Raw genomic sequence first — 27,121 nt, forward strand, 5'->3', positions numbered from 1 at the left:
TGAGGTCAGTTACCAAGCTTTTCCCCACCCGCCAAGCCTTCTCAAGTCTGAGAAGTCCTAGACGGGCCCGCCTGCTCCTCAGCGGGTCGATGTTGCGGCTGTTCTATTCTGAAGGGCTCTTTCAGCCGCGGTCCCCCGTGCAGCCTGCAGTCATAACAGACCTGCAGGCCGCCTTCCCAAGAAAAGAAGTCTTTGTTTTCAGCTCTTTGCGCGGGCCCAGCCCGCCCACTTCGGAAGCGTGGCCCTGCCCCCTGTGGCGGCCGGGAGCTAACCAGCGGTTCAGGGCAAGAAAAGCAAACGAGGGAAAGCACCCGGGAAGCTGGACGCAGTTCCTGCTTATTTTCCCCACATTAGGGGAGGGCTCTGCAATGAGGAGTCCCTTTGGCCCAGAACTCGGAGAAGCTTTCCGGCCTCTTTTCCTGACACCCCTCTCTGTGGGGAACCGCCTCTCCCTCTCCCTGTGGTCCTGATGCGGCTGTCAGTCACGGCGCCCCGCGCACCCCCTGCCCCATCTGACCAATCCATCCAAGGCTCGCTGTCCTGGTTGGCAAATGCCCCCTCCCCCCCACCCCGCCGGAGAAACAAGGCCCCTCTCTCTCTCTGTTGGAGTTAAGCTGTGAGAGTGTTGGCCTGGGGCTACTAGTGGCCATCTTTCCTACCAGGTAGAGGTGTCCAGAACTTTCTATTAGCTGTGTCCCCTGGGGCTATCCTCTCCTTCTCACTTTCCTTATCTGTGAAATGGGAGCATTAATAGCACCTACCTCTCAGTGTTGTGCAGAGAGTAGGTGCCTAGCACATAGTAAGAGCCAAGTCATCGTCCTTTCTTCTACACTGCATACCTTTCTCATGGTGTTCTGTGCTGAACCCAGCAGTCACTAGACAGCCCCTTTTCCTCTCTCCTAGCCTCATCTTTTTTATAAACCCTTCCTTATACACCGACCCTTGCTTCCTAGCACCTTTGGCATCAGGGTTCTCTATGAGCCACACCTGTGGAAAACCTAGCTATTTGAACTACAAGGTCATTTAGCCCACCTGTTCATTTGTTCATTCATTCACTCAAAAAACATTTTTTGATCACCTACTCAGTGCCAAATCCTTTGCATTAGTTAGAATTGGGTAAGCCAGTAACAGCAAAAATAATAATTGCTTAAATTTAAGAAGGGTTTATTTCTTCCCATGTAAAGTCCAAAGGTAAGCAGTCCAAACCTGGTAGTGTGACACCTTCCAGGTTACTACTTCACCAATCCTAGGGTGTGGGACTCCTCCTCATAGTCCAAGATGGCAGCTAGAGCACTAGCCATCACATCTAAGTTCCAGATAGCAGGAAGGAGGACAGGGGGAAGAATAAGGTGAAAGTTTCTCTGAAGTTGTCACATGACACTTCTACTATAGCTTAGTGCCACTGAAGTGCCACTAAAATGGCACCGGTTGCAAGAGAAGCTGGGAGATGTAGTCTCTGTTTAAGATATCATCCAGCTAAAATACTGAGGACTCTAGTGCTAAGGAAGAAGGAGAGAAAGAATGTAAGCTGACAGCAACTAGGGACACACCCTGACTAAGCATAGGGGAAAGATGGTGAACAAGATATGGTTCTCTGCATTCATGAAGCTCACAGCCTATCAAAGAAATAGATAATAATAATAATATAAAATAGATAACCAACAAGGACCTACTGAGTAGCACAGGGACACTGCTTGATATTCTTAATAACCTAAATGGGAAAAGAATTTGAAAAAAATAGATACATATATATGTATAACTGAATCACTTTACTATACACCTGAAACTATACACCTGAAACTAACACAACATTGTTAATCAACTATGCTTCAACACAAAATAAAAATTTTTTTAAATAAAAATAAATTTTTAAAAATAAAATGCTGGGACTTCCCTGACGGTCCAGTGGTTAAGACTCCACGCTTCCAAGGCAAGGGGTGCAGGTTCAATCCCTGGTCAGGGAACAAAGATTCCACATGCCACACAGCACGGCCAATAAATAAATAAATAAATAAACATTTTAAAAAAATAAATAAATAAATAAAAATAAAATGCTTTCGGGCTTCCCTGGTGGCACAGTGGTTGAGAGTCCGCCTGCCGATGCAGGGGACACGGGTTCGTGCCCCGGTCCGGGAATGATCCCACATGCCACGGAGCAGCTAGGCTCGTGAGCCATGGCTGCTGAGCCTGCGTGTCCGGAGCCTGTGCTCCGCAACGGGATAGGCCACAACAGTGAGAGGCCCGCGTACCGCAAAAAAAGGAAAATAAAAAAGCTTTCTTAAAAAAAATAATAATAGTCAAAATTATTGAATACTTACTCTATTCCACATGCTTCTCAGGGATTCGCAAACATTTTAGACTTAGGGCCTCTTTACACTTTTAGAAAGTATTGAAGACCCTAAAGAACTTGCTTACATGGGTTATTGCTATGACCCATGTAACCATAATAGAAATTAAAATCAATTCACCACAATTGAAATTAAAACCAAGAACTTTTTACAGTACTCACTAATTAACTTAAAATAATAATCAACCCATTATGTGTTAAAATAAATAACATTTTAAAGAGACATAACTATTTTTTAATTAATGAGAAAAGGGACTTGTTTTTACACTTTTATAAATTAATATCTGGCTTGATAGAAGATACTTGCATTCTCATTTGTTGCAAATCATGTCATATAGCCTCAGGAAAAACTCAACTGTATACTTGTTAGAGAATAAAAATGTCAGTTAATGTCTGAGAATTACGATGAAAATAGTTTTGACTTCACAGACCTTCTGGAAGGGTTTTGGGGACCCTCAGCGTCCTGGACCACACTTGGAGAAATGCTGATTTAGATGCTTACAGTATCCCTATGTAGTAGTCACGATCAAGGTGACAAATTTTCCCCAGAATGTGGCACATGCATGGAGCCTCCATAGTGCCCTATGGCTCCACTGTAGACGGCCAGGTCGAGAGGGCTTGGTAAGTAGTTTAGCCTTTGCCCTGGGGGTAGTGGGGAGCCAGGGAGGGTTATAAGCAGGGGTCCGCAATGATCAGATTTGTATTCTTCAAAGAACATTCTAGAAAGAAGCACAGGTATTGCTCTCCTCGTGGCAGTGTGGCTGGCTTTTTGGCACAGGGTCTTGGAGTGCTAACCCAACAAGCCAGCCTTGAGAAGCACTGGCAAACATCACCAGCCATCCACACATCAGACCCACCCAAGAGACTTGCCTTATGGGACAGTCAGCACCCAGGATGGCTATGACTTATCTCTCCTTAGCCCTTAGTCCAAAATGAGCTTCCTTTAACAGGCAGCAAGTAGTAGTGATAATAATAATAGCCAACATTTAATAGTATGGTATGTCACACCTTGTTTTTTTTTCCCTCCTTTTATTTATTTATTTTTTATTTATTTTTTAACATCTTTATTGGAGTATAATTGCTTTACATTGTTGTGTTAGTTTCTGCTGTATAACAAAGTGAATCAGCTATATGTATACATATATCCCCATATCCCCTCCCTATTGCGTCTCCCTCCCACCCTCCTTATCCCACCCCACTAGGTGGTCACAAAGCACTGATCTGGTCTCCCTGTGCTGTGCGGCCCCTTCCCACTAGCTGTCTGTTTTACATTTGGTAGCGTATATATGTCAATGCCACTCTCTCATTTCATCCCAGCTTACCCTTCCCCCTCCCCCATCCTCAAGTCCATTCTCTACGCCTGCGTCTTTATTCCTGTCCTGCCCCTAGGTTCCTCAGAACCATTTGTTTTGTTTTGTTAGATTCCATATATATGTGTTAGCATACAGTATTTGTTTTTCTCTTTCTGACTTATTTCACTCTGTATGACAGACTCTAGATCCATCCACCTCACTACAAATAACTCAATTTCATTTCTTTTTATGGCTGAGAAATATTCCATTGTATATATGTGCCACATCTTCTTTATCCATTCATCTGTCGACAGTTAGGTTGCTTCCATGTCCTGGCTATTGTAAATAGTGCTGCAATAAAAAATTAAAAAAAAATAGTGCTGGGCTTCCCTGGTGGCGCAGTGGTTGAGAGTCCGCCTGCCGATGCAGGGGACACGGGTTCGTGCCCCGGTCCGGGAAGATCCCACATGCCGCGGAGCGGCTGGGCCTGTGAGCCATGGCCGCTGAGCCTGCGCGTCCGGAGCCTGTGCTCCGCAACGGGAGAGGCCACAACAGTGAGAGGCCCGCGTACTGAAAAAAAAAAAAAAAAAAAAAAAAAAAAAAAAAAAAAAAAAAATAGTGCTGCAATGAACATTGTCACACCTTGTTTTAAGATCTTTACACGTTATTTCTCTGATGAGAGAGGATTTATAAAGTGGCTTCTGGAACCAGCCTGCCTGGATTCAAATTCTATCTCTGCCACGTACCAGCTGTATGACTTTGAGCAAGTGACTTAACCTCCCTGTGCCTCAGTTTACTCTTCTGTAAAATGGGGATGATGATAGCTCCTATCTCATAGGTTGTTGTGAGGGTTAAATTAATACAAAGTGCTTAGAACAGCACTTGGCAAGTAATAAGCCTTCAGTGTATGTATTTGCTGTTATTAACATCACAACTCTTTGAGGGACATACTATTATTACCTGAAGTCTACAGATGAAGAGACTGAGGCCCACTTATTCATTCGGCTGAGCACCCTGTTTGGTGCCAAGCACTCCTCTAGATTCTGCAAACAGAAATGGTAATGCCAAAAAGACACAGAGCCCCTGTATTTCAGGAGCATAACAAAGAAATATAGTCCATGTTAGGGGTGAATGCAAAAAAGAAAAATGAAAGCTGAATACAGAGGCTGGGGAGGATGGGGGGAAGTAGGAAGTGCAGGGGTGCTATTTTATGTACATTGTTCAGTGATCCTTCCTGATGAGATGACATGCGTGCCAAGACCCAAGGGAAGTGAGGGAGCCAGCTGGCAGACATCAGGAGGAAGAGTGCTCCAGGAAGAGGGAGGAGCAAGTGCAAAGACCCTGAGGTAGAACTGTGCTTGTTTTTTTTGTTTGTTTATTTGTTTTTGAGAATCAGGCACATCAGACATGTGGGCAGGGGACAGATCTTATAGGATCTGGAAGATAGGGTGAGAGTTTCAGATGTCACTCTGAGGGAGATAGAAGACATTGGCAGGTTTGAGCCCTGGGATGATTTGTTCTGCCTTGTATTTTGAGAAGCTCATTTTGGATACCGTGTCAGGAATAAATCATAGGGGGACGACAACAGAAGTTGTTAGGGAGCTGTTTCCAGCAGAATTTGTAGATGAATTGGATGTTGGTTCTGAGAGAAAGGAGAGTCAAGAATGATTGCAGGGGTTTAGGAGAGACAGACAGACAGACAGACATGGAAGGAGGGAGGATGCTCTCATGTCTCTTCTTATAAGGGCACTAATCCCATTCATGAGGGCTCCACCCTCATAACCTGATTACCTCCCAAAGGCCCCCTGGCCTAGGGTAATAAGCAGGGGTCCGCAATGATCAGATTTGTGTTCTTCAAAGAACATTCTAGAAAGAAGCACAGATATCGCTCTCCTCATGGCAGTGTGGCTGGCTTTTTGGCACAGGATCTTGGAGTGCTGACCCAACAAGCCAGCCTTAAGAAGCACTGGCAAACATCACCATCACCTCCTTAGATGAGTACTTTAGTTCATTTTTCTCTTTTTTTCTTTCTTTTGGCTTAAAACAGCCACCATTTTATTTCCCATGATTCTGTGGGTCAGGAGTTCAGCCAGGGTACACTGGGGACAGCTGGTCTCCATGTGATGTCCACTGAGGCTGGACCATCCACAATGGCTTTTTTGCTCACAGGTCTAATGCCTCAGCTGACATGGGTAGGAAGACTTGCTCAGGTCCTATATCTGGGGCCTCGGTTCTCCCTGTTGGCTGGGTTCCTTGCTTCTCCCCTGTGTAGTGTTGCTCAGAACCTCTCCCTCTGCACCTGGCCTCTGCACGTGGTCTCCCCTTGTCCCTTGGGTTTCTCACAACGTGAGAAAGGAGGAAGGAAGGGGAGGAAGGGCAAGCAAGAGGGAGGCAGTGACAGCTGCCAGGTCTCGTGCAGCCTGGGCCTGGGAGTCCCAGATAGCACCTCTGCCTCATTCTCGTTCATTCCTTAGTTCTTTTGAACCTGAGGTGTCCTATCTCTAAAAGAACGTGAGTGACAGTAATAATGCCCACATCCCCAGATCATCGTGAGGGTCTTTACTAGCTCTTATCATGCACTGGGCCCTTCCTGGGTACCTATGTTTTAGGTGCATTTGCTCACTCAATCCTCACAATCACCTTGGCCTGTTGGAGCAAGTTTGCGTGGGCTTGTGAAAGCCAGTGGTTACATTTTCAGGAAATTTGCAAGCAGTCTTTAAACCCTAGGAAGCTTGAAATTGGCCCTGTGGGAGTACTTAGACCACAGAAATTGGAAGCACACATATCAGGGCCATTTTTTTTTTTGGTTGTTTTCTGGAGAACTGATTTGCCAGCACACCACTGTGTGTGTGTGTGTGTGTGTGTGTCTCTGTGTGTGTGTCTGTGTGTATGTGTTTTCAACCCCATTTACAGATGAGGAAACTGAGGCTCAGAGAAGTTAAATTTTTGTCCAAAATCAACCAATTTAGTAGGTAGTGGATTTGACTTTGGAGGCCCAATTCCCATGCCCTTAACTGCTGTGCTGTCCTACTTCTGTCGGTGAGAAAATGTGTATGAAAGAGATTTATAAACAGGTAAAGCCGTATAAATATTCATTATTAATTTTGATGCAGAAAAAAACTTTTATCCCTGTTTATCCATTCTTTTTATCTTTGTACATTTACGCTGCTAACAGCTCTGATTATGTCTCCCTCCCCTTCCTGTTCATCCCCATGATCCTTCACATCACCTTTCCCAGGTAGGTACGTTCTTCGAAAGTCTCCTAACCTGTTCCTTTCTTCGGCTTTCAGCATCCTGCTCGCCATCATTTCCCACTCCCTTCCAGTCAGCCCTCTGTCGTTTCCTTGCTTCCCACTTCACTTTTGGTCCCTCCCCCATCCTCACAGTAAAAGTCAGAACAGAACCTGCCTTCCCCTCCTTGACTGCTCCCAACCCCCTTTATCAGAATCCCAGCAGCGAGCTCTCTGTGCCTAAGTTCTGCACCAATTGCTACTGTTCCCCTTTTATGGGTGGCAGGGAGGGCAGACGGGTCATAATCTGATCGCTTTCCTTGTTGTCTGACACCCCGGAGAAACCATATGTTCCGTTCGGTGGTCGTCAGAAATAACATGCTTAAGCAACCTGGAATTATAAAACTGCTTAATTAGAGAGAGGTGGTTTCACTGGGATATGCCCGGTTTTTCCCGGTGGTTTTACCTCCTCTCCAAGTGGCCGGCCCCCCAGCAGCTGATTGCTGCCTTTAGCACTCTCTCCCTTTATTTTATTTTCTGTGACATCAGGGCTTGCCTATGAAGAGAAGTACTCTCTTCCATGTTCCAACTCTCCTCCATCAGCAAACTCTAGATGTTGACCTGAGTAATAAGGGTGGAAAATCTTACGCTTCAGAGGTCTCTAGCTCTTAAATAAGCACCTGCTGTGTGCTGCGTGCTGGGAATATGACCAGGAACCAAATTATCTTCATGCTAATGGGGCTTACGGTCCAGTGGGAGAGAGAGATACTGAAGTACTTTTTTTAATATTGTGAGAAGTGCTCTAAGGTGATTTAAAGGGTGTAACAGGAGCCCTTAATTTAATTAAGGAGTTGGGGAAGGCTTCTTATAGGAGGTGACAGTTAGCTGAGACCCAGAAGATGAACAGGTGTTAGCTCGGCAGAGAGTAGGGGACTACTAGTCCATCTACAGAGGAAGAGCTTGGTCTACATAGCAGGGCACCTGAAAGAAGGGCCAAGAAGCTGGTCCCCGAGTCTTCTCTGAAATTCTGGGGATGTATTGGAGTCCCCATCATGACTTGACTTATCTAGGTTCTGATGTTATAGACCAGGGGTTGTTAAACCACAAGCTGCAGATCAAATATGCCTCGCAGCATCTGTGTTTGTAAGTAAAGTTTTATTGGAACACAGCCATGCCCATTTGTTTACCTGTTGTCGATAGCTGAGGGGAATGGTGGTGACAGAGGCTGTATGACCTCAAAGCCAAAGTATTCACTATCCGGCCCTTTGCAGAAAAAGACTGCTGACCTCTGTTCCAGACCCACGCGTTAGGTGAGTGGGAAGCTTGGGGTCTGGACCAGGAGACCAGCCTGCAGCTAGTGGAGCCTGAGAACTGGGGGATCCAAAGACAGTGACCAAGGATCAGTAATAGCAAGGTGGTTGGCAACAGGATCTGACACCAGGCTGTCTGGTTCCCGAGCTACACTCTTAACCACCAAGCCAGGCTGGTTGTGCAAGATTAGCCTGAGAGGGGACAGCAGGGTCTGTCTCCAGAGTCAACCAGATGCCAGCATGCAGGGGTTTCAAGAGACACAGGGACATAGGACCTTTCATGAGGTGGTCATGGCCTCAACCACCATGAGGCCAGGAGGACAAAGCAGGAGGCTGCCCAGCAAGATGGCCAAAGATTGACCATCCTTTCCATCACCTCTGGGCTGCTGGAATACCCTTCTTTCCTCATCCTGCCCATATTCCTTCACTGCCCTTGTTCCACTTATCCATTGAAATAGTGGTCCCCAAACTTGAACGTGCACACACGTCACCTGGGAACCTTGTTAAGTTGCAGGTTCTGATTCAGCAGGTCTCGGGTGACGTTCCAGTTCTGCAAGGTCAGATACTGGGGTGAGTGGATGACCGGATGCCTTTCCTTGGTCCTTAGCAGATGTGGATACATCTGCCTCAATGAGTCCTCTTCCAAGCGACCTGTGCTCAGCCCATCAAGACAGAATATAATGGGGTAGATATAAAGTCTCTGTCCACATTCTGTACATCATCCATTTGATGGATACACAACACTTTTTTTTGTTTTATAAATTTATTTATTTGGGTTTTTTTTTTTTTTTTTTGGCTGCGTTCGGTCTTCGTTGCTGCGCGTGGGCTACTCTTCACTGCGGTGCGCAGGCTGCTCATTGCGGCGGCCTCTCCTGCTGCGGAGCACGGGCTCCAGGCACGCAGGCCTCAGTAGCTGTGGCACGCGGGCTCAGTAGCTGTGGCTTGCGGGCTCTTGAGCGCAAGCTCAGTAGTTGTGGCGCACGGCCCCAGTTGCTCCATGGCATGTGGGACCTTCCCGGGCCAGGGCTCGAACCCGCGTCCCCTGCATTGGCAGGCGGACTCCCAACCACTGCGCCACCAGGGAAGCCCCACAATGCATTTTTATAACTTTTTTCTCCCTCTAGTTTAAGCACTATGCTCACCACAAAAAAAAAAAAAAAAAAGAGGAAAAGGCAGAAAACCACAACGAAGATGAGTAGTCTCTGCATTCTGTATCTTTTCCACTTGGAACTATAATATGAGCACTTCCCTGAATCAATAGATATTCTTAACCATTTCTTTTCTAACTTTTATTTCTTTTCTAACTTTTTCTTTTGAAATAATTTTAGACTTAGAGAAAAGTTGCAAAAATAATACAGAGAGTTCCCATATATCCATCACCCAGCTTCCCCTAATATTAACATCTAATATAACCATAGTGCAATTAGCAAAGCCAGGAAATTCACATTCACAGACCTTATCACATTTTGCCAGTTGTTCCACAAACGTCTTTTTCCTGGTCTAGGATCGAATCTAAGATCCCACGTTGCATTTATTTGTCATGTCTCCTTAGTCCTCTCTAATCTAACAATTCCTTGGTCTTTTCTTTGTCTTTCATGACCTTCACACTTTTGAAGAATGCTGGACCGTTATTTTGTAGAATGTTCCTTAGCTTGGCTGTCTCGTTTTCTTATGATTCAATTGAGCTTGTAAGTTTTTGACCAGAATACACAGGATGATGCTATATTTTTCTCAGGGCATCTTATCAGGGGTTTAGGCTTCAATATGACTTATTACTGGGGATGTTAACCTTGATCACTTGGTTAAGGCAGTATGTAGTGGATTTCTTCACTGCAAAGTCACTCCTTTTCAGGATGATATTTGATTGGCTGTATGGCTTTGCATTATCGATCCCTACCATAACCAGACCCTCTTTTTGCACATTTAGTTGTTACGTGTTTTTGTTTGTACTGTTTCAAAGAATGCTACAGTGGCCATTCCTACTGGCATATCTATTAGCACATATCCCTGATTGTTAGGATAAATTCCTAGAAGTAGAATTGCTGGAGCCAAGATTATTCACATCTTTAAGGCTATGTATGCTTGGGGCGGAACTATTTGTTTCTATGTTTATTTGTTTCAATCAACTTTATTGAGGTGTATAACATTGTATATCTGTACAAGAAAATGCATAGATTTGAAGCACACATTTCAGTGAGTTTTGGCAAATGTATACCTACGTGTAACCACCACCCCCATCACTATATAAAATATAAAATTTACATATACAATCTACAGTTTCTTTCATCCCCCAAAATTCCTTGACGCCCCCTTGCAGTCATTCCTCCCCCAGCTCACCCCAGGCAACCACTGATCTTATTTCCATCAGTGCAGTTTATTTTTTTTAACTTTATTTTTGGCTGCGTTGGATCTTGGTTGCTGCACGCGGGCTTTCTCTAGTTGGGGCGAGCGGGGGCTACTCTTCGTTGCGGTGCGCAGGTTTCTCGTTGCCGTGGCTTCTCGTTGCGGAGCACGGGCTCTAGGCGCACGGGCTTCAGTAGTTGTGGCATGCAGGCCCAGTAGTTGTGGCTCGTGGGCTCTAGAGCGCAGGCTCAGTAGTTGTGGCACACGGCTTAGTTGCTCCGTGGCATGTGGGACCGTCCCGGGCCAGGGCTCGAACCCGTGTCCCCTGCATTGGCAGGCAGATTCTTAACCACTGCACCACCAGGGAAGTCTTCAGTGCAGTTTTATGTTACCTATTCTAGGACTTCATATTAATCGGAATTACCCACTATGTACTCTTTTGTATCTGTCTCCTTTGACAGGAGAGAATGTTTGAGATTCATTCATGTTGCTGTGTATTGCAAACATTTGTTCCCTTTTTATTGCTGAGTAATGTCCTATTATATAAATATACCACAATTTGTTTATCCATTCTTCCATTGATGGACATTTGGGCTCTTTCCAGTTTGAAGATATTATGAATAAAGCTGCTGTGAACATTCGCCTACAGATGGACATATGTTTTCATTTCTCTCAGGTGCACATCTGGGAGTGGAATTACTGAGTCCTAAGCAGGTGTCTGTTTAACTTTATTAGACACGACAGGGTGGGTTATTTTCTTCTCCATTTTATAGCACAGGCCCCAGAAAGCTTGAGGGACTTGAATAAAAGCCAAAAGAGGAAGAGAAAGAGAACGCTAGATGCTTCTCCTGTTTATTTCCTTTAATCTTCAGAGCCACCCTAGAAGGTAGCAGCTGTGATTCCCATTCTGTAGATGAGCGCAGTGAGGCAAGATAGGTTCTGAGTCCCCCGGGTCTGAGAGCCCAAGTCCGTGTTCTTTCACCAGATAGGATCCTGCCTCCTTGGAGACAGTAGGTGGGGCAGCTGGGGACGAGAACACGTCTTCCCCCCTCTCCTCTTCTCTGCCTGTCCTTCCTGCATCCTGTGGTCCGCCCTGCCCACGCCGCTGAGGGCAGTCGCCCTCGGTGCCTGGGTCAGCCCCCGAGAGATGAGAGTGATCCGAGTGCAGGGCCAGGGACTGTGCCCCCATGATTGGCTTTGAGCCCCCAACGCCACAGCACGCACCAGGGAGTGACCCACACTCCAACCGTCGGCCAGAGGTGTCCAGTTTCTCCCTCCCTGAGACGCGATCCCCAGAGTGTTGATCTACTGGGCTGGTGGGCAGCGGGCGAGGGCAGCGGGCAGGGGCCGTGTCTCCCCGGCCACATTGCAGGCCCATTAGAAGCAGGCCTGAGTGCTTTACAAAGCTGATTAATGGGCTGCCTGTGACCTGGAAGGTCATTACTCCCTGGGCTGGGGGTCCCCCAGCTGGGTCCTCTGGGTCTTTACTGCTAATCATAATTGATGCTTTCTGTGTGGTTGCAGGGAAAGTTCTATCTGGTCATCGAGGAGTTGAGCCAGCTGTTCCGATCACTCGTTCCCATCCAGCTGTGGTATAAATACATCATGGGTGACGATGCCTCCAACAGCTACTTCCTCGGAGGGGTCCTGATCGTTCTCTACAGCCTCTGCAAGGTGAGGTGGCCTGGGAGAGGCTGGAGGGCTGGCCTGAGGAAGACCCATTCACTAGCTGGGCCTGGCAGCGAGGGCAAGTGGGGAGCCTGGAATAACACCCTCATCTCTTTGTTTAATTGAAAAATTAAATTCACACAACACAAAATTAACCACTAACCATTTTATAGTGAACAATTCAGTGGCATTTAGCAGATTCTCAGTGTCGTGCCACTGCCACCTCTGTCTAGTTCCAAGACACGTTCATCACCCCAAAAAGAAACCCTGTACCCATGAAGCAATCACTCTTCATTCCTCCACCAGTGCCTGGCCACCACTAGTCTTCTTTCTGAAGACTCTGTGGATTTACCTTTTCTGGACATTTCCTATAAATGGAATCATTCACTATGTAACCTTTGGTGTCTGGCTTCTTTCACTTAGCGTCATTTCCGAGGTTCCTCCACGTTACAGCATACATCAGTACTTCACTCCTTTTTATGGTTACAGCCATCCTAACTTCTTGCCCGTAAACCTCACCATATGCCATCATTTCATGTCGTCCTCTTCACAGCAACCCTTCAAAATACATACCATTATCACTCCTGGATGATGGGCGAGGGTCCTGAGGCTCAGAGAGAAGTAACTCGCCCAGCATCACTCAGCTGGTGATGACAGAACAAGCGTCCAAGTCTGGAGCTCTCAACCCACCGACAACACTGCCACAGAATTTGTTTTCTGTTCCTCTGAAATCACATACCCTCAGCTCTGCGAATCAGTATGCAGTGCTTCTCTTCTCATCATTAGTACAAATCAGGTTTTCCTCCCGAACAGCACACACATCCTCCTCTTTCTTTTCCCTTATCTATTTAAGGCTTTAGAGAATTCTGGAGGAATGCATGCGTTCCCTTTCCTTCCTCCAAGCAGGACTAGCCAGGCAACCCATGCACTGTCAACCACTGGGGCTTATTTTGCCTCTGCTGATTCTGATCTGCTGGCAGTGGCTGACTGGAGTGCTGGACAGAGAAGAACGATTATGCCCTGACTCAGAAGAAGAGTGCTGTGATCAATTAGCAATGCCTGCCTGGGGCTTGGGAGGGGAAAAAGACAGTAGGCATGCCATATATTCGCTATCCTGGCCCCACTGGCAGGGGAGACTGCTGATGGAAGGCAGCAAGACAAAAGCCAAGCAAAACTGATGGGAATGAGGAGTTTCAAATGGGAGGATGTGCCCTGAAAATGTCTGGAGTCACAGATGAGGAGGGTCCATGGTGGTTGTTCAGGAATGGTGAGAGAGATCCCGAACAATCCTTGGATAATATTTTTCAGCCATCACCTCGCTCTCCTTTCAGTCTTTCGACATTTGTGGCCGCGTGGGTGGAGTTAGGAAAGCCCTGAAGCTTCTCTGCACCTCTCAGGTGAGTTGGCTTCCAATGGTCCTGACCGAGGTCACAGGAGCCAGGAGCCGGAAACAGACCTTGCTGTGCTTCTGAGGGTGTCTCTCCAGCGAGGGACCACAGCTGTGTCTGTGTCTCTCTCCCTTCCATCAAACAGAATTATGGAGTCCGGGCCACTGGGCAGCAGTGCACAGAAGCTGGTGATATCTGTGCTATCTGCCAGGCTGAGTTCCGAGAGCCTCTGATCCTTATGTGCCAGGTGAGCAGGGCTGGGCGGGGCCGTTGGAGACGGAGGTTGGGGGACCGCAGGGCCCTGCCCCATGCAGAAGTCCCAAGTGCCTGCATGGGACGCTTGACCAAAACCAAATGACCAAACCTTGGGGCTCTGGGATGGGTCTTTGGGAACAGTGTAGTCAAGCCCGGAGTCCCTCAGACCCAAGGTCAAATCTCAGTTCTGCCTTTTACTAGCTGGCTGCCCTTGGGCAGGTTTACTTCACCTCTCTGAGCTTTGATTTCAGTGGTAAAACGTAGAAAATGAAAATTTCAGTAGGGTAGAGCGTCAGAATATCCTGAGTTTGAATCTCAGCAGCAGTGTGGACCCCGAGTGGCTCAGCCCATCTCCCTGAGCCTTGGTCGTTTTCATTTATAAAATGGGCATCATAATAATGCCTACTTTATAGTTATTATTATGATTGAATGAGATCATCTCTGGAAAGAGCTAAATTTTAATTATTCAGCCCTAAAACTGACGATTATTACGGTTATTGGTATCATTATAATTATTATTACCGTTTGTTTTCGTTATCAGTTGTGGGTCACCAACCCATAGTAGTCAGCACTGGTCAGTTACCTTTAACTGCCTAAATGTATCCCTTTGCCTCCTCCCTGCTCTCCCCCTCCCCCTCCTCCCCGCATAAGGGGCTAAGATGTCAATTCAGCAAATGTGTATGAGTCAAAGCATCCTATCAGATACCGGGGAGGGGAGGCAGGCAGAGGGCACATAGACCCTGTCCCCTTCTCTAGAACACACGGTCTCCTTGGGGAAACAGACGCATACATAAATAACTATGAAACAAGGCAGGCAGTGATAAGTGCTGTGTAAGAGAGAGTCATGCAGTGTCCCAGGGGACCAGGCCAGAGAGCGATGAGTTGGAGGCTGAGAAGACTTTGGGGGAGGCGTAGCCTGCAGACTAGAAGGAATGGGAGAGCATAGGGCTTCCCCGCACCTTCCAGGGGTAGGAGGACAGGAGGTGGGTTCCTCTTTTGGCATCAGCAAAATTTTTTTGGTTTTGCTGTTTGGGGGTGTTTAGGAGGTTCGTTTTTAATCTTTAACTGTACTTATTTTTAAGTTGAGAGTAAATTTGCTTGACTCAAAAATTCAAAAAGGAGATGAAGAAGTCATGATGACCAAATGCAGTGTGGGACCTGTAACAGAGAGAACAGGAGAGAAAAACTAGCCTTATGAAATCTGAAGAAAGTCTGGAGTTTAGTCCATGGTCATGCATCTATGTGGATTTCTTAGCTTTGACAAATGTCCCGCGGTGATGCAAGAGGATAATACTAGGGGATACTGACACTGGGTGAGGGGTAATGCAAGAATTGTCTGTACTACCTTTGCAACTTTTCTGTAAGTCTAAAATTATTCCAAAATAAAAAGCTCATTAAAAAAATATTTTAAAGATACAAAAAGGGAAGTGGTGACAGGGTTCCTACCCTTATCCCCAGCTCCCTAGGCCCCTAAATACCCACATGGGCACCTGGGGAAGTTTCCTTTGTATCTTCCCAGAGATGCTTTGCAGAATTTAAATATATATACACACACGTATACATATCTTTGGAAAACATATCTTTTCCAAAAAGACATAAGTTGTGGCACATTCCACCCAAACTGCATTCTGCATCTTTTCTTTTTGCTTGAAACTCTGCCTGAAGAGATTGTTCCTTATTTGTGTAACAGCCTATTTTATGGATAGACCGTAATTTGTTTAACCATTCTCCTATTGATGGGCGTTTAGCAGTTCAGAATCTTTTGTTATGACAAATATGGCTGTTATGAGAGATCAGGAATAGGGAGATCTATAGTACCTACCTGGACTCATCGTGTTGATTAAATGAGTTAATTCAGGTGAAGCATTTAGAACCATGCCTGGTGAGTGGTCAGGGTTCCATAAATATTAGATCTCATTGGCACGTATACCATTTCACATGTGTGCAAGCTCTTAGTAGGATAGATTCCTAGTGGTGGAATTACTGGGTCAGAGGGTGTGCAGTTCTGACAGATGTGGCTAAATCGCCCTCCATAAAGAGTGTATCCGTTTGCAACCCCAGCGCGGAGCATGACGCACCCTCTTGGCCCTCCTCCCTCACCAACATACCGTGTTATGAAGCCTTTTTTGAGCGTCGCCAATCTGACAGGTGACAAACACTCTCTTGGTGCAGTTTTCATTTGCATTTGCCTAATTATGAGAGCAGACGAGCATCTTCTCATATGCTTCAGAGCATCTGTATTTCCTTTTTGGTAGCAGCAATCCTTTGAACAGGATGTCAAGGTGAAAGCTTTTCTTCTTCCTTGCTGGCAGTCTCTCCAAGCCTTAGTCTGTTTGCCTCTCTCCCGTTCTTCTCCCGGTACCACTACGTCTTCCCGCAGCTGGATTAGAATTAGTGGGTGGGGGTGGACAAGACACCGTCACTCCAGATCCAGGAGCAGGGGCCACATCCAGTGGTGGTTGAAGCCCACATACGTGGCCAGGCATAGCACACGTCTCAGTCTTCCTCTGCTGCTGTGAGCCGGGCTTAGAAGGGCACTTCCACAGGTGGAAAGGACCTTGTTAATTCCTAAATGCCCTGAACGAATGAACAAATGAATGAATGAGTCAGTAATGAGCCTTTACATCCTCAATAAAGGCTTCTCTGATTCTGTTTCCCCGGTCTCGTCAGTGCCCCCAGCTACATGTCCTTGCAGATCCTGTGTTTTTCCTTCATAGCACTTACCTCAGTTGTCAGCTAGATGATTAATTGGGCAACTGGTTGTGTAAGGTCTGTCTCCTCTTTGCCAAATTATAAGCCACTTGAGAGTGGTGACCATGTCTGTCTTTTCTTAGTAATGGAATCACAGTACTGACTCAGTAAACATTGGATGGATGGATGGATGGATGGATGGATGGATGGATGGATGGATGGATGGGTGGATGGATGGGTGGATGGATGGTTGGATGGATGGGATAGAGGAGATGGATGGATGGTTGGGATGGAGATGGATGGTAGCCAAGTGGAGGGGTGTGTGGGTGAGTGCAAAGGTGGGTGGATAAAGATAAATGTGTGGGTGACTGGGTGGATGGGCAAATGGATTGACAGATGGGTGGGTGAATAGATGGGTAGATGGGGGAATGGATGGGTGGATGAATGGATAGTTGGATTGATGAATAGAAGGGCAGATGCATGCATGCATAGATGAAGAGCCCACTGGGCTAAAGGAACATCCTATCTCGCCTTCAAAGGGCCATCAAATTAAGCTCAGTGGGTCACTCACACCCACCACCTCCCACCGCCTCCCAGAGCTGGGGCCTGAGAAGCAGACGGTCAGTTGGAGCTAGTCAGGCAGCCACTGAGCATGTCCAGAGGTTAGAACTCCCGCTCAGACGGAGCACCCTCGCCTGATGGGTCACTCCACAGTATTTATGGCATGCCTCCTGCCAGCCTACAGGGGGTCAGGGAAAGGGCATTTTGAACACGAAGTCAGAAATCTGCCGTATTTAAAGCCCTCCTTGCCAAAGAGAAGGGTCAGAGTATGTTCCAGAACAAACTGCCCTCTGGTTCTTGGTCACTACCAGGAGTTTGGTTTCAGAGGGCTGGTGATGCAAAGGAAAGAGGGCAAGACTATAACGACCCCCGTTGATTTGTTCCTTACACGTGCCTCACACTTGATGCTTTATGATGGGCTTTACCTGTTTGCGTCCTTACAGATACCGTGTGGGGGAAATAGTAGCCCTCTTTTACAGAGAAGGAGACGGGCTCCGAGAGCCTGCTCTTAATCTTTGAGCAAGACATGCGGAGTCTGGATAGAACTTGGGATCAGGGTGGGGCAGCCTGTCCCACCCTAGGGACACCTCTCCCGACTCCGTGCTCCAGGAGACACAGCCAGGGAACTGTTAACAATCCAGCGCCACCTGCATTCCCCACTGACCACAAACCCACCCAGCTTGGAAGGACCCCTCCTCCCCTTCCCTCTGTAGGGTCTCATTCCTTTCTCCAAATGCTAGAGGCAGTCCTGGGTCATGAACTCCTCCAGCCCAGCCCCTGGGTGGTCCTGTATTCTTTGAATCTCTTAATTTGGCACCAGATTTGGTCCTGCCTGATTATCTGAGAAGGAAACTGTGAGCTCCTGGAGGCCAGGGACCGGGTCTTCATCATCCTAGTATCTCAAGAATCTCCCACCTAACCTGCCTGGAAAGGCATTGTTTGTCAGAACCCCTGCTCTGTGCAGGCTCAGGGCTGGGCAGTGGGAAGACAACAGCAGCAGTCACTGCCCTCATGGGGCCCGCTGGGTCTGCTGACCCCTGGGTCCTGCCCTTCAGCCCATGGTGAGAATTTGGGCATGGGCATCCAGACTCTGTGTGGCCTGCTCACCTCCTCTCCCACACTCCCCTACACCCACCTCACTGTAGCCACATTGGCCATCCTTGGGAGCTTTGCACATCTGTTCCCTTCAGCCTGGAATGCTCTAGCCCCCACCCCCGCTTGTCACCTAGTTAACTCCCGAACATCCTTCAGGCTTCAACACAAGTGTCACCACCTCCAAGAAGCCTTCCTCGACTACCCCCTAGATCAGACTAGTCCCCCTGTAACATACTTCTGTAGCATCATGGAGCGCTTCTTTAGAACACTTTCTACAATTAGGCACCTACTGCATACTGTACCAGAATGGGTTTATAAGAAGCTTACAGTCTGCCATGGAGAGACAGATGATAAACAATAAACAGATATAATGTAATAATAACTATTACTGTATAACAGCCAAGCCAACACTTATAGAAAACTTATTATTTGCCAGGCATTCATTGGTCTGAGTGCCTTTTTTTAAAAAACATTTTTTTGGATTTTTATATTATCAATTTTATTTTTAAAAATCTCAAACCTACAGAAAAGTTGAAGGATAGTAGAATGAACACCCTTTTATCCTTTATCTAGATTCACTAATCGTGAACGTTTTACCACATTGCCTTTTCTTAGTATAGATTTTTCCCCCTAAACCTGTTGAGAATAAGTGGCTGACATTTCGATTCTATCATCCCTAAATATTTCAGCAGACATTTCCCAAGAACAAGGACATTCTCTCCCATAGCCACAATTCTACTATCACAGTATCAAATTTTTAATTGATATAAAATACTAATATTCAAATATATATTCAGATTTCTCTAATCGTCTTCAACATCCTTCATAGCTAGGGTTTTTCCCCACATCCAGGATCCAATCAAGAATCATATAGTGCATTTGATTGTCGTGTGAAAGTACTTTAATGTTAGTTAATCTTCCTATGAAGGCAGTAGTAGTATCCCCATTTTACAGGTGAGAAAAAAGAGGCACAGGGAGGTTAAATCACTTGTCCAAGTTATGTAGCCAGAGGGTAGTGGAACCCGTTAATGTTTCCAGTCTCCCCATGTTTCTCTTGACCCCTGTGGTCTGTTCTCAACCCAGCTGCCAAAGGGATCTTTTTAAAATACAAATCATATCAAGTCAGACCTCTACTCAAAACCCTGCCATGGCTCCCTGCTTCTCTCAAAATAAAAGCCAACGCCCTCCCAAGGCCCTACACAACTCTCTGACCTCATCCCGCCCTCTATCCCCAGGCTCAGCCCCACTCTCCTTGCTGTTCCTCCAGCACACCAGGCACACTCCTGCCTCGGGGCCTTGGCACGTGCTATTCCCTCTGCCTGGAGCACTCTTTTCCCAGATATCACCAGGGCTCACTCCTCACCCTCCTTCAAGTTTTACCTAAATATCAGTATCTCAGGAACATCCTTCCAGGCCACCCCATTCACCATCACAGGCCTCCCAAGCCCTCTTATCCCCCCTTCCCTGCTTTTCCATCTTAGCACTTACCACTGGCAAACTCTGCCTCTTAGAGATTCCTCTTGCTATGTGTCTCCCCAGCTAGAATACAAGTTCCGTGAGGGCAGGAATTGTCTGTTTTGCTCACTACTGACTTCCAGCTCCTAGGACCGAGGCGGGCACAGGGTGGATGCTTGGGAAAGTGACCCCAATGGTCCTGATTGCTGTCCCCGCAGCACGTGTTCTGTGAGGAGTGCCTCTGCCTCTGGCTGGACCGTGAGCGCACCTGCCCACTCTGCCGCTCGGTTGCCGTGGATACCCTGCGCTGCTGGAAGGACGGGGCCACTTCAGCACACTTCCAGGTGTACTAGGGCTGAAGACTGCAGCATCGGTGCTCCCAGGCACACCAGGGAGATGACGGAGGGTCAGCGGTGTTGGGTCCAACTCCGGGGGCTTCCTGGGAAAAAGTCCTCAAGCACTGACTGTCCTCCTTCCTGCCTCTCTCCATCTCTTCCTCTAAAGCCAGGCCCCTGTCCCCTTCCCCACCTTCACCTTCTTCTCTTGCTCTGATCATGGTGTGTGCATCCTACCCCTACACATGGGGACGCCTTCTCACTCAGACTCGGTCTCCACCTATGTAGGTCTCCCACTTCCCTCCAAGTCAAGGAACTGGTAATGGACCAAGTCCCACCTATTGATTATTTTAACTCGTGGTGACCTAATACCTGATGCTGCAAACTAGAGAGGAGCCTGGAGATAGTCTCCCCCTAAATGGCCCAAGTCCGCAGGTGAGAATCACTGTGAAGTATTTTCCAAATACAAATGCTGAGCCCCACCTTATACCTACAGTAACTTTGTGTACCAGACACTTAGTGTGAGCCGGGCACAGCATTGAGCCTCCTGCCCGGACGACCCCCTGTAATCCTCACGAGCCCTATGGCGGAGGTACTGTTGTGTCCTTTGTTTCACAGATGAGGAAGCTGAGGCATAGAGCTCCATGTGGAAACTTTCCCAGGGTCACCCAGTGAGCAACGATGAACCAAGTTTCCAGCCCGGGCCTGTCTGGCTTCAGAGCCTGACTCTTAACCACATGCTGACCCACTGCTCAGACACTTCAGGTGTGGGGCCTCCCAGACATGTTTCTTTAAAAGCACAAGAGGTGATTCTGACGCCCGTCAGTGGCTCAGGTGCATAGCACGTTCGATTTGGACAGCACTGAGAACGCTAAGAGTGAACACTGGCTCCTGAAATCTAGTCGTGGTTGGGTCCATGGAAAGACTTGGTCCTTAAAATTGCTGTTTAGCTGGACTCTGGCGGGGATGCTCAATCGTGATTGGCTATCAAGAAAGGCCAGCTCTGGTGCAGGTGCAGATGTCATGGGGTGTCCACTCCCGTCTTTATTTCTCTCCTCCTCCTTTTGTCCTGTCCCTCACTTAAGACTCAGGCTTGTCAACAGCTCCTGTGGCCATTGCCTTCTCTCCTGGTAGCCTTCAGAGCAAAAGGCATGATCCATGTTATGGATTTTTCCACAAGCCAGGGTGGTGGTGTAGAGCACAGCAGTGATCAGTGTTTCTGGAATCTCTATACCAGAGCTACTAATCTCTGTAACACAAGTTCTCCACCCATGAGACCCTCCCTGCCCTGAAATCTGGGAGGAGAAGGCACAGGTGATCCCTTAGAAGCCACTGGAATCTTGTCTGCCCTACCCGCCTCCCAACTCTATTCTCTCATTGTCAACCTCAGCACAACAGGCTAGCGCCAACGGCATTACAGAGAAAGCAATCTGTGTGGCTACTGAGCAGGTTAGCGAGAAAGCCCCAGGAGAAATGGTGGGAGCCTTGCTGCCACCTCACTCTCAGCCAGTATTCACATGCCCATCCTGTCCCCAAGAGATTCAGAGCATTCACCCCTGTGTGCTGTCAAGCCAGGACCTTTTCCTTTGCCTGACATCCCTGGCTATTTCCTGATACCCAGCAAGACATCCCTTCCAGGACAGCGTGGCATCTTTCAAGCTCTGTTACTATGGCAATGGCCACGATGTTACAATCCCACTTGCCTGGATAATCAGCTCGGAAGGGGAAGTGGAGGGAAATGGGGCCAGGCAGATTCGGCTGCTCTGTACCCCCTGCCTTGAGGAAGAACTGAAGGGAAGCAACAGGGGCTTCTGCAATTGGTTCTTATCAGAAAGATCGCCCTGCCTGCAGATGCCATCAAAGAAGCATGAGAAATTGCAGCTGGAGAAGACTTACTTATTAAAGTGGCAGCATGTGACACAGCAGATAGATCGGTCTGTGGGGAGTCAGGGCTGGAATTCTGATTCCAGACTCTGCACGACTTTGAGAAGTCACTTCACCTCCCTGGAGCCATCTCCAGGGTGACAAAGCCTAGTGTATTGTCTACTGGAACCAGGGAAACTAACAATGTAGATTACTGGTGACTACCCGACGGTTTTGTCAATTACACTCATGCCACCAAAAAAAAAACCTCTTAACATTCCACAAATAATGAGCCATGTCTCTGACACTCTAAAGAGTGTCCCATGTGGGGAACACTTGGGGGCAGGTGGGATGATTTAGTTTAGGATTTTATTTATTCATTCCCTACCCTCTGGGGGGAAAGTCATGTCTGGAGGTTTTCTTTTGGGTGGGAGGATTTAACTTCTGCTTTAGGGAGGAACAGTGGCCAGGGCAGAGGTTTCCAAACATAAAGCAGCATGTTTTCCCTAGCATGAGTTTTTAGTAGAAGCAGCCAAGAGCCACCGTTGGAAGGGAAGAGCAATGCCACCCTCGTTTACCTGTCTGGGCTCTGCAACTCATTTGTTAGAAGCAGGGTTAATCGAGTGTCAGGTTGCAGAATCCTGTTCTTAATATTTTATGACTCACTGACTCAAGTTCCAAGAAGTCTTTGTAAATGACCCTCCTAACGTAAAAGGTCTTGACCATAATAAATATGAGATGAAAAAAAGCAAGCTCTGGACCTGGATGTAATAGGTTCATTACCTTCCTTAGGGGAACGTGTGAGAGGCATTGGGAGACTTCCAGGCTGCCAAGACTTGGGGTTGGAAAGAGAAAATGTAAAAAGGGAGCCCTGGAATCTTTTAGTACTTTTGCTCTGGGCCAAACAGAGCTGCCTTCGGTGTTTTTAATGTCCCCTTAAGTTCCATTCTGCCAATAAATATGATCTGTCATTGAAAGTTACATCCACGGTCTTGAGTCTCCATTTGCCCCTTAAAGCCAGGTGGACCCGTTTTAGGACAAATTCGAAGACACACTTCATGCAGGGGGTGGTCATCTGATGGCAGTTTTTCCCCAAAGTAGATCCCGTTGAGTTGGCGCTTGATTTATTAAGGAAGTGCTCCCAGGGGAAACTAGTAAGGGAATGAGTGAAACAGAAGAGGGAGGGGATGAAGCCCATCAAGAGAGCGACTCTCAGAGAAGTCCCAGCTCAGCTTGGTCCTGCCGGGAGTTCCGGAGCATCAGCTGCATCTCAGTTTGTCCCACCCTGAGGTTTCTGTGCTCCCAGCTGTGGGCCAACGTGGGGGGTGGGAGACCTCTCAGGCACTCCATTGAGGAGGCCCAGGCCTCTGAAGGTGTCGGGTGCCACAAAGCACACAAAGGTGCAGGATGGCACCCAGAACTGGTAGAAGGGATCTTGAGGTGGCAGCTACAGAGCCCACTGTGGCCATTAACTATAGGTTGATTGGACCCCAGATGCATGGGCTGATTCGAGAAGGGTTTTCTCAGATGACGATGGATATTTAAAACGTAAACAGCATTAGGTGACAATTGGTGCCTCTCAGGGCAACGTTATGAAGCCAGCCACAAAAGCATCATCAAGCAGAACTTTCTGGTTGAAATTATTTGTGAGCCAAGCCAAATACAGCTTAAGTAAAAGAAGGACTTTATTTGGTTCATGTAACAGTGTGGGCTTTAGGTCCAGCTGGATTCAGGGGCTCCAGGGGTGATAGTAGAATCATGTCTTTCCATCCCTCAAGTGTTTTCCTTTGAGATGGTTTAGTCTTCAGGCAGTCGGATCCCACGTGGTGGGAAGAGAGCCTCCAGAAGCTTATGTTCTACCAGCTTCACAACCCCAGCAAAGAGAGCCCCTGCTTCCCCAAAGCTCCAGCAGGAGTTTTGAGGTTGATTCTCATTAGTTTGCCCCCAAACCAATCACTTTAGCCTTGGGGACTCAGCGCTGGACAAGCTTCGGTCGGCTGTTGAGCTCTGGACGTGGGAACGGAGGTGGGTGGGAAATGAAGTCCATCCCTCCAAGTCGCATGGACTGAGAGTGGGAAAGGGGTGGGTCCCCAAAGAAGAAAAAAGGATCTATTATCTAGAAAAACCACCTGTCCTCAACCTACCATTCTTAGGAATAAACTAGAACTTGGTCTCTTGGTACAACTCAGACCAGGTAAATGCAGGTGAAAGTACCCCACCCTGAGCGGTCCATTCACCCATAGTTGGAGACATCAGTCTGCAGGCTCACTTGCGTATCTGCGTCATGTCATGCATAAACGATGCTATTGTGCACTGACCTTGAACTGTTGGACCAGTTCCCCCAACGTGTTGCTCAACCCAAGGGTACCGCTTAGGCCAAGCCTCCCCTTGGGGTGTTCCCAGGAACACAACAGGGACAGGAGATGAGTGTGTGGCCTTCTGTCCCAGGGAAGGTTGGCGTGTGTAGCCAGATCCTCCCGTAGTCTTTGGAGACCAACCTTCCAAAAGGAAATGAAAACGCAGAGGCCTTTGGCTGGAAGCACACAACCAGTTTTGTTTTGTTTTTTTTTAATAACGTCATTACAAATATGTACAAAGCGTCTCCAAGGTATGAAATTCCTCTTACAAAAGAGCACAGCGAACCAGCAAGGGTAGAAACCAGAACGGAATGTCCCCAAGCGTATCGCCTCTCCAGCTGAGTCAGAGGGCTCACTGAGGTTCCAGACAGCCCCACAGCCATCTCCACCGCGCACAGGCGTTCCTGGGCGCTTAGAGTGCAGAAGACCTTGAGGGGAGGAAACAGGCGTTCGGGTGGGGGAGGGGACAGGAAGGAGATGAGAAAGACTTCCCGTGTCCTAGGAAGTAGGTCAGACAGGCCTTGTTTGCAAATGAGATGCTTGTCCCAGGGACCTTACAGAAGTCAGGAACACAAAGGGCAGGGAACAAATACATAAAATCTCCAACTGAACCATCCAGGCTGTGCTAGTGTCCCCGAATGCAACCTAAGTTAGGCTCCCCTGCTCCTTGCTGGGCCCCAGGCACGTGCTTGCCCTTGAACTAGCAATGCCAGTGGGACCAGCTCAGGAAGGAACCCAGTGGAGCAGGAAGCTTAGCTGGGGGGCTTGGAGGGAAGTGGGGCCAGGGTGGGGGTGGGGTCCACGCACACCTGAGTCCACATCTCGGCTCAGCCACTTCACTCCTCGCGTGCAACTTTGGCCAAGTTGCATAACCTCGCTGAGCCTCAGCTTCCTCGACTGTAAAATGGGAATAATCACAGCACTGTCTTCCAGAGTGGGCGTGAGGAATCGCTCAGGGGCAAACATGTAAAGCTCTTAGGCACAGTGCTGCTTTACTGTGGGAAGCAGCAAGAACCAGCCTTTCCGTGCTGGGGATGAGTTGAGGTCGTCGGCTTCTGAATTGCCTTCATGATAGCGTAGATCTCAGTACATATAAATTCTATAGAACGATCTGCCAGCAAGGCTTGGGGTCACAGTGATGACGCGACAAATCTGTGAACCATAACGGAAAGGGACATTTGAGCAACATCTGCTGCCGAGCAGGTCTACCCCTCCACGATCGATACGTAAGTCTCTTCCCAGAGGAGAGTCTACAACCTGGAACACTGTAGGTGCTCGGTAAGTAGGTGCTGAATGAATTAATTAAACTTTAAAAATAAGGTTACGGGGCTTCCCTGGTGGCGCAGCGGTTGAGAGTCCGCCTGCTGATGCAGGGGACACGGGTTCATGCCCCGGTGTGGGAAGATCCCACATGCTGCAGAGTGGCTGTGCTCCGCAGCGGGAGAGGCCACAATAGTGAGAGGCCCACATACCGCAAAAAAATAAAAAAAAATAACAAAAAAATAAAAAAATAAGGTTACGATTTATACTTCAAAATGACACTTTTGGTATCAGCTTCCTCCATCAGCTCCCGTGGGACTAGGCCTGTCCCCTCACCCCCGCCCCCAAACCAGCTTCTGACCCTGTGATGGGCCCAGGTGGACTTAAGGGGACATTCAGAAAAGGAAATGGTATCCACACGGAAGAACAAAACCTGTGTTCTGGTCACTGCAACTTCTAATACCAGGTGGACACTCAACAAGTCCACAGTGGCAAGCCAGTGTCCCCAAAAGACACGTGGGTAGCATCAGAGGAGGACTCCCTCAATTTCCCAAGCAAGGGCAAGTGGTATTTTGTCACTGTCAGAAACAGGATAATAAAGCTAGGAGTACATGAGATCAGACATAGAAATTGTGAAACCAAAGTCACAGCTCCATTGTACTGCGACCGTATTGTTTAAATCACCCTTTTCCCCTCATCAAAACAGAAAAGAATTAAAAAATGAGATCACTGGGGCTTCCCTGGTGGCGCAGTGGTTGAGAGTCCGCCTGCCGATGCAGGGGACACGGGTTCGTGCCCCGGTCCGGGAAGATCCCACATGCCGCGGAGCGGCTGGGCCCATGAGCCATGGCTGCTGAGCCTGCGCGTCCGGAGCCTGTGCTCCGCAACGGGAGAGGCCACAACAGTGAGAAGCCCGCGTACCAAAAAAAAAAAAAAAAAAAAAAAAAATGAGATCACTGGAAGAAGTGGAAAAAACATCTCCAGGATCCCAATGAAAGAGGAACAAAATGGGAATTGGGTTCTAGGAGACGTACAGCCTAGGACCATGGACAGCAGCAAGAGAGGTGCAGGGCTCCTCCAAAGAAACCGTTAATCGAGCTATGCTCAAGGGACTATGAAATGGAACCCAAAATTGAAAAGGGGAAAAGAGATCTTACTTGCTCGTGGGCATTGGGGTAAGGGAGAGAACCTTCCAGAAGGTAATGGATCTAATTTGGAATGTTGAGGTCCCAAGAGCTTCCAATCCCTGTGGCTCCTGTACCCTCACCCTCTGAGAGCAACCAGAAAGAAGGAGGCCCTTCTGTTTGCTTCTCACCTCATTATGCAGCAAGCTACCTAAACGATGATCTCAGAAGCCTCCCTCTGCTTTGCACACACACAGACACACACACACACTGCTGTCTGCTGAAACCTGATATGAGGTCTTTTTTAAAATTTATTTCAAAGCCTCCCTCCCTCTCTCTCTCTCTCTCTCTTCACAGACGCTCTGCAGTGAAGCTAATCAAAATCAATGACTCCTTGGCAGCCAGAGAAAAGCCGGGGAGGGGGGGGAATGGTGCCAGCACTTTGCACACTGTGGAATTTTTTTTTTTTTTTAAAAACCACCACCCCACTATCTCATGCAATCCAAGTAATGCAACAGGAGAGACGGTGGAGACAATATATACATAT

At 47.7% G+C, this 27,121-nt stretch overlaps 1 protein-coding gene across 1 annotated transcript in view; it reads left to right on the forward strand.

The window, feature by feature from the left end:
* The window catches only part of RNFT2 (ring finger protein, transmembrane 2), a 62,572-nt gene extending 39,758 nt beyond the window's left edge, over window positions 1–22,814 (forward strand). The window contains exons 8-11 of the mRNA XM_032603594.1: window positions 12,047–12,196; window positions 13,522–13,587; window positions 13,724–13,825; window positions 19,854–22,814. Of these exons, the coding sequence (XP_032459485.1) occupies window positions 12,047–12,196; window positions 13,522–13,587; window positions 13,724–13,825; window positions 19,854–19,988 (453 nt within the window). The 3' untranslated portion in view covers window positions 19,989–22,814. The remainder of the gene's footprint in view (window positions 1–12,046; window positions 12,197–13,521; window positions 13,588–13,723; window positions 13,826–19,853) is intronic.
* Window positions 22,815–27,121: the final 4,307 nt, after the last annotated feature.

Source organism: Phocoena sinus, chromosome 14, assembly GCF_008692025.1.
Source record: "Phocoena sinus isolate mPhoSin1 chromosome 14, mPhoSin1.pri, whole genome shotgun sequence".
Taxonomy (NCBI): Eukaryota; Metazoa; Chordata; class Mammalia; order Artiodactyla; family Phocoenidae; genus Phocoena; species Phocoena sinus.